The 8,613-nt window shown below is 34.8% G+C and overlaps 1 protein-coding gene across 1 annotated transcript; it reads left to right on the top strand.

The window, feature by feature from the left end:
- The first annotated feature begins 2,416 nt into the window (after positions 1-2,416).
- Positions 2,417-7,757, top strand: LOC131351408 (zinc finger protein 271-like). The gene is made up of 3 exons (XM_058386850.1): positions 2,417-3,560; positions 4,497-4,577; positions 5,275-7,757. Exon 3 carries the CDS (start codon positions 5,335-5,337, stop codon positions 6,610-6,612), a length of 1,278 nt encoding a protein of 425 aa, XP_058242833.1. The 5' UTR covers positions 2,417-3,560; positions 4,497-4,577; positions 5,275-5,334; the 3' UTR covers positions 6,613-7,757.
- The last annotated feature ends 856 nt before the right edge of the window (positions 7,758-8,613 follow it).

Here is an 8,613-nt window from a genome sequence, read left to right as displayed (position 1 = left end):
TTACTTTTAAATATTATATTTGCAACAATAGTCTTGATGCTGAAGGAAGATGGATTATGTTTTTTAGCTTGGCAGCATATATTCAGTTATTGAATGGTACTGTTTTAGAAAAAATAATTATATTTCGCATAGTATTGCTAAAAGAAAGTTTGAGTAGACCTATTGAGCACCTTAAGTATAGTTAAATTTTTTTTTAATTTTAATTTTTAAATTATAGTTTAATTTTTTTTTTTTTTATCTCTGTCATAGCTCTATGTTTGTCGGCGTCACTGTACTTTGTCTGTGTTGTGTAGCACCTCTGGTCTAGGAGGAACGTTGTTTCACTGCACTGTGTACTGCATCTGCTATATATGGTTGAAGTGACAATAAAGCTTCTTTGACTTGACTTGACTTGACTTGACTAAACAGCCAGAAACCATTCAAGATTCAAGAAGCTTTTATTGTCATTTCAACCACATACAGCTGGCACAGTACATAGTGAAATGAAACAACGTTTCTCCAGGACCTGGTGCTACATAAACATACATGCTACACATAAATAGCATGGAGCTCTAATCTTGAAGGAGCTGCATGTTTACCTGCTAGCATGCTGTTTTGATATAGAATCTCATCTCTTTAACATACGTTTTTGTCCTGTTTATTTACTCACTAATTTTTTACTCTTTCCCTTTTCTGTTTCTGTGACTGAAGAATAAAGCACATGATACTTGTTTAGCACCTAATAATACAAGATTGTTATTTTGTCTACCATTCTGCTACAGAGTGAAACATCATCATCTGACTGTCTTCACAATATAAATCACCACAGAGGGATTTGTGCAGAATGGGCAAGGGCAGAATTCACTACTGCTTACAGTGTAGGAAGAGTTTTGCTAGCCTGAGAAATCTCAACTTTTGCAGACTTTTATTACCAACACAATGCATGTGTTAGTGATAGCAGTGATGTAGAAGGGTTGCTGGGGGCACAGTCTACTAAGGATGAAACTGCCTCATCATCACCTTCAGCTGATGGCAGCATTTTGTATTATGACTCTGATGCATTAGTGCTGTCTTCTGACACTGACTCTGAGGTTGGTGACAATCTGCCTGTGGATTCTTCAGAGGAAACTGCTCCTGATCTGGGTGAGGAAGTTGCAGCTTGGGCAGCTACCAACAACTGCAGGCGGTGTGCACTAAATGAACTGCTAGACATTCTAAGGCGCCAAGGACATTGCCTCCCTAAGGATGCCAGAACACTGCTGAAGACCCCCAAAAGAGTGGCAACAGATGAAATGCCCAGAGTCCTGGTTTCCATGGTTTTCCATCGCATAGACATGTGCATCAACATTGATGGCATTCCATTATTTAAATCATCAAGTATGCAGATGTGACCAATCCTGTGCAGTTTCCATACTTTTGCACCCTTCATTGTGGCACTCTATTGTGGACAAGCGAAACCCAGCCCAGGTCAAGATTACCTGTCCGAATTTATTCAGGAGTTTCAGTAACTTAAGCAAGACGGCATAGTCCATGGAGAGAAAACACTTCAACTGACTGTTAAAGCCTTCATATATACTGTTAAAGCCTTCAGTGTTTCTATATTCACTGCTTCTCATTTCGGATGCTGCGTTTGCTGTTAGCAGTTTGCTGCATACAGCATCAAGAATGTCTTTTTTGAGAAAAGAAACCGTAATAAAATTGACTATTCCTTGTGAGGTGTGAAATACTGTAGCCTGATTTCTTTTTTACTTTTACTTTGTTATTTAACGGTTGATAGATAGATAGATAGATAGATAGATAGATAGATAGATATATCAACCGTTAAATATACAACCGTTAAATATATATATATATATATTTATATTTTATATATATATATATATATTTATATATATATATATTATAAATATATTTATATTTATATATATATTTATTATTTATATAATATATATATGTAAAATATTATATTTACAGCTCTGGAAAAAAATAAGAGAAGTTTCTTATTCCTTGATGAACAGTTTTATTTCATTCAATATTTCTCCTAAATTCAAAATATAACTATTGTTATTTAGATTGTATATTTAAAGGAAATGACAATACATCAAAATAACCCAAGATCACGCAGTACTTTGAGTGTTATTCCTGTTGTATATTTTCTTTAGTATTATTGGTCTCTTGCTGTGTTGTTTTTGTTCCCTGTCTTGTTTTGTACATTTCTGTGCAAAATTTATTCAAAAAAATCTGACTGCATAGCCGAAGCCTATGAGGCTGTCACGTGATGAACCAAAGACTCGAGAGATACCGCGCATGCGCAACAGTCTACCGGTTCTGTGCGGGAAACTTAGTTGTTCCCGAGTCATATGAAGGATTGGTTCAAAATGAACATGAACAAATGGTTGATTTGACGGAAGTGTAACGAAATACGCTCAATCGTCCTCTAATGCTTCAGGGAGCTCGCTTTGCGATTTGAGGATATCTGCATGTTGTCTGCGTTTTACTCTTAGGAGCTTGATTTGGACAACGAGGAGCAAGCAGCAGTGGAATTGTTTGAAGAGCTCCTGGAGGTGATTACACACACTGTTACTAAGCTTATCTTAGATTAGAAGAGAAAAGAAACATCTACTTTACTAATTTAACTCTGTGCAGTAATGTGTAAGTTTAAATAAGCTACGTTTATTTATATGAATCATTAACAGCTGATTATTTAACACCGACATTACAGAAAAGAGATAGAAATTCCACTTTTTGGCCACTAGTAATAAAAAGCATGGACAAAGAATTGAAAAAGTCTCTGACTGGGACTGCTTCTCTAAAACACCAAGCTTTACTTTTAAAATCTTATTGACATTTAATGAAAAGTAGTGAAAGCTTCAAAGAAATTCATTCACAGTTGTTGAATTTAGAGAGCTTAAATCTTACTCCTAAAATAAAAGCTGTTCAAAAATCATTGAATCATTGGATTACACGTGATTTATCCTTATTGGGTCAAATCTTATTGTCTAAAACAGAAGGTTCATCGAAGCTTATTTATCTGTCATTCCCTTTATACTTCATCAAAAGTAATCAAATCATTTAACTCCATGATATTTAAACTATTATGGAAGAATAAAACTCATTACCTGCACAAATCTTAATTGTTGAATTTAGAAATATGTCTCATTTTAGTTCCAGATATGCTGGTAAGTTTTGGGTTCAATTTGTGCAGCAATATTTTTATTTTTCAGTAAATGTTACAGTATTTTCTGTTTTATTTCTGCCATAAACATGTGTTACTACTAACTCTTACTAGTTTGTCCTCTTATTATCCTACAACATTTTTTTGTATTAATCTCATATATTTAGATATAATGGAATATCCATACCCTGATATGGAACAATCCATCCAGTCACTTTGCATATCATTAATTGGTTCTAGATGTTCACCTACCACACCCTAGATACAGATGATGAGTTACTAATAGTTGGCTAATGGCTGTGAAATGGCCTGTTGTTGAGCTGTTTTTTTCCTTAGGTGTACTTAAGAGACACTGGTGTACTCACTGAGGATTCTGCTTTGAGATTACTGGGATCATTTTAACTTGGTAAGTACACTTTCTATAAATAAGTAATGCATTAGACTTTAAATGAATACAAAATTTGAACTTACAATGTTTTCTTTGTTTGATGAAAAAGACATGCACAACAAGTTTTGGGACACCCCTCCAAACCATTGAATTCAATTGTTATTTTTCAGGGTTAGGGTTTGGCCTGTGAAAGGAACTCTTAATGCTTCAGCATACTAAGACATTTTGGACAAATTCGTGCTCCTAGCTTTGTGGGAACAGTTTGGGGATGACCCCTTCCTGTTCCAACATCAAAACATGGATGAGCGAGTTTGGTGTGGAGGAACTTGACTGGCCTGCACAGAATCCTGACCCGATAGAACACCTTTGGGATGAATTTGAGTGGAGACTGCTGACGCATTAAGAGTTCCTTTTACTGGAACTAAGGGGCCAGGGCCAAGCCCAACCCCTGAAAAACAACACATGAATTCAATGATTTCACAATATTCTAATTTTCTGAGACATGTAATTTTGGGTATTCCTTATCTGTAAGTTATAATCATCACACATCAAACCTTTGGCAATATAGTGTATCAAATATAAAAAAAGAATATTTTAATGAATAAAATGTGCTGTCTTCAAATTATAATAGCATTGTGCAAATATGTGTTGTGTATTGGGTTTACTAGTTTCTCCTTTTTTAATCCTGCTCCATTTAATAAATTATGAAACAGCAATGTAGCAGAATTTGTGTAAGTCTTATACATGTAGAGTTACATATTAGATTCCCAATATATTGGGAATATATGTAAAATATATTTTGCCCTCCATACCCTGATATGGGAACAATCGTCCCAGTTACACTGCATATCTTTAATTGACCTGATGCCACACCCCAGACTCAGATGATGAGGTGGTAATAGTTGGCTAATGGCTGTGAAATGGCCTGTTACTGAACTATGTCTTTGTCCTCAGGTATACTTAAAGGAGATATTCTGCCATTTTAGTTGAGGTCCTCACACAGAAGACTGCTGTAAAATAACAGATTTCAACTTAGTAAGTTTTTTCATTTTTCAATCTATAAAATAATGCATTTGAATTCAGATAAATACTTGGTGTATTACTATGACTTTGCACTCAACAATAATTTTTTATTTGATAAAAATAGATGAATAAAATATGGATAATTAATTTATAGTCTCATGAATCAAATGGTCTATCTTCAAATTATAATGACATTCCTGATTCCTGATAAACCAATTAAAAAATGGTTGTTTTTTAGATTCAGTAAAATATTAAGTATTATGTTAATTTTAAGTAACATTATATTTGCAACAATAGTCTTGATGCAGAAGGTAGATGTGATATTTTTTAGTTTGGCAGTATACATTCAGTTTTACATTCAGGATTATACTGTTATTAGAAAAAGTAATTATATATTGCATAGAATTGCTAAACGAAACAAAGTTAGATTAGACCTATGGATCCACTAAATAGCCAGAAACCATGCTACACATAAATAACCAAACCTTGAAACTCTTCTCTATGACTCTTGTAGGGAGCTCTGTTGTTGAAGGAGCTGTATGTTTACCTGCTGCTTCTATTTAGCAACTCATCCCTTCAGCATGTTTTTGCCTTGTTAATGACTTGCCTCTTTTCATTTTCTATTTCTGTTACTGCTGAGTAAAGCACATGATGCTTGTTTAGCACCTAATAATCTAAGATTGATGTTTTGTTTACTGTTCTCTTACAGTGAAACGTCATTGTCTGGCTGTTTTCACACTAGAAATCAAAACAGAGGGATTTGTGCAGAATGGACAAGGGTTCAATTCACTACTGCTCACAGTGTGGGAAGAGTTTTGCCAAGCCAAGTATTCTCAAACAACACATGCGCATTCACACGGGAGAGAAACCATTTTGCTGTTCACAATGTGGAAAGAGTTTTGCCAGCCTGAGTAATCTCAGACAACACATGCACATTCACACAGCAGAGAAACCATTTTGCTGTTCACAATGTGGAAAGAGTTTTTGGAAAAAATTTCATGTAAAACTTCATGAGCGCATTCACACAGGAGAGAAGCCGTATCATTGCTCACACTGTGAGAAGAGTTTTACATGGTCAGGTGCTTTAAAATCTCACCAGAGCATTCACACAGGAGAGAAGCCATATTACTGCTCACACTGTGGGAAGAATTTTAGACAATTATGCACTTTTAAAATTCACGAACGCATTCACACAGGAGAGAAGCCATTTTTCTGCTCACACTGTGGAAAGAATTTTGCGCATTTACAAAATTTAAAAAGCCACCAGCTCATTCACACTAAAGATAAGCAACATAAGTGCTCACACTGTGAGAAGAGTTTTACACAGCTAAGTGCTTTAAAAACTCACCAGCACATTCACACAGGAGAGAAGCCGTATCAGTGTTCACACTGTGGGAAAAGTTTTACACAGCTAAGTTCTTTAAACTCTCACCAGCTCATTCACACAGGAGAGAAGCCCTATTGCTGTTCATACTGTGGAAAGAATTTTAAATGTATAAATGATTTAAAAATTCACCAGCGTGTTCACACAGGAGAGAAGCCATATCACTGCTCACACTGTGGGAAGAGTTTTGCACATTCACATAATTTAAAAAGACACCAGGTCATTCACACTAAAGATAAGAAACATAAGTGCTTACAGTGTGGGAAGAGTTTTACACAGCTAAGTTCTTTAAAAACTCACCAGCGTATTCACACAGGAGAGAAGCCATATCACTGTTCACACTGTGGAAAGAGTTTTAGACGGACATGTGATTTAAAAACTCACCAGCGTGTTCACACAGGAGAGAAGCCATATCAATGCTCACACTGTGGGAAGAGTTTTACACATTCAAGTGCTTTAAAAACTCACCAGCGCATTCACACAGGAGAAAAACCGTATCACTGCTCACACTGTGGGAAGAGTTTTAGACGGTCAGGTGCTTTAAAAACTCACCAGCTCATTCACACAGGAGTGAAGCCATATTACTGCTCAAACTGTGGGAAGAATTTTGCACGTTCACATCATTTAAAAAGCCACCAGCTCATTCACACTAAAGATAAGTAATATAAGTGCTCACGCTGTGGGAAGAGTTTTAAATGTTTAAAGGATTTAAAAACTCACCAGCGCATTCACACAGGGTAGAAGCCGTATCAGTGCTCACACTGTGGGAAGAGTTTTACACAGTCAAGTGCTTTAAAAATTCACCAACACTTGTAGGAGTGAAACCATATTAATGTACACACTGTGGGAATACTTGTACCTGTTCAGGTGATTTGAAAAAGCACCAGCTTATTTACAAGACGGAGAAATGTATTGCTGATCACAATGTGTGAAGTGTTGTATAGATTTAAGTAAGTACATTTACACAAAATAAAGTACGTTTTAAAAGGCATTAGATGATTTATAGAAAGGAGAACTCATACTATATACACACAGTGTATATATATATATATATATATATATATATATATATTTTTTTTTTTCATGTTCTGAATCTGCAATGATTGTAAAGACTTTCCACTGCCTGATAAGGAGTAGGAAGACATGATAGACTTATAAGATTTAGTGAATCAAATTTTATTGTCTGCCATGTTTACTGTATACTGTTTTAAATAACAATGTATTCACTTGTCTAGAAAAGTTTACTTAAGAACAATTTTAATTTTTGAATTTTACACTAATAATTTTTTCATTAAAAAAACCCTTCTATGTTACAACTCTCAGAGTGTAGGTATGAACTCACTATTCAGTATGTTCAGTGCAGGTTGGTTCATTATAGACTCCAGTCTAAGCTTTACTCTGTGCAGCCAAAACCTAGACTGGGCTGTAACAGTTTACCATTGTAAACTCACAGTAGTGTTGTTCTGTGAATGTGATTAAAATAAACATTATTGACTGTAATGTTTTCTATATAATTATATAGCTTGATTTTCCATTTCTTCTCTATGATTTAAGCAAATACCTCCATCTCTGCTAAGTTTGCTATTTCTCAAATGCCTAGCGGAAAGTCACCAGGTCCAGGTGGCCCCACGACAGAGTTCTATAAATTCTTTTGGGCCGATATTAAAGATCTTATATATGATGCTTTTAAGGAGTGTATTAATAATTCTGTTTTGTCACCAACAATGAAGAAAGGTATAATTATGCTGATAGCCAAACCAAACAAAGATAAAATGTCCATGGACAATTGGAAACCTATTACACTTCTTTATTGTGATTATTAGCTTTTTGCACTTGTTTATGCTAATAGATTAAGGATTTTAAAATAATTGATTTGAATCATTTTAAAATAATTGATGAAACTCAGTCAGCATTTATAAAAGGAAGACACATTCATAATCATATTCGCTTAGTTTTAGATATGCTTGATTATAATTCACTGATCTCGCATGATAGCTTTATTTTATTCTTAGATTTTTTTTATAGCCTTTGATTCTGTAGAGCACCTGTTTCTGTTCAAGACTTTGGAACTTTTTGGTTTTGGAACGAATTTTTGCAATATTATTCAAATACATTATAATGATAGAAATCGTAGTGTATCTCTCAGAAGCAGCCTTTCAAGAAGGTTCTCAGTTAAACGGGGTGTCTGACAGGGATGTCCAATTAGCCCTCTTTTATTCCTCTTAGCTGCAGAATTCCTGGCAATATTTATTAAGCATTCCTCAGATATACAAGGTATCGAAATTCTGGGGGTAAAATTTGTAATTAGCCAATTCGCTGATGATACAGTCCTTTTTCTAAAAAAAACAAGAATATGGTTTCAATAGCACTTGGTTTCAATGGTTTCAATAGCAATTGATAAAATGCTTTTCTAAAGCATCTGGACTGACTTTGAATCTTACGAAGTGTGAACTTTTGGCTGTTCATGATTATGACATTACCAGCATAGTTACCTTGGTCTTGTAATTTCAAAGAACACACATGACTTCGAGAGCTTAAATCTTACTCCTAAAGTAAAAGCTGTTCAAAAGTCATTAAGTCATTGGCTTGAACGTGATTTATCCTTATTGGGTTGAATCTTATTGTCTAAAACAGAAGGTTTATCAAAGCTTATTTATCCGTGTC

The sequence above is a fragment of the Hemibagrus wyckioides genome, linkage group LG03 (genome assembly GCF_019097595.1).
Source record: "Hemibagrus wyckioides isolate EC202008001 linkage group LG03, SWU_Hwy_1.0, whole genome shotgun sequence".
Lineage (NCBI taxonomy): Eukaryota > Metazoa > Chordata > Actinopteri > Siluriformes > Bagridae > Hemibagrus > Hemibagrus wyckioides.
This window is presented reverse-complemented; position numbering and strand designations above follow the sequence as displayed.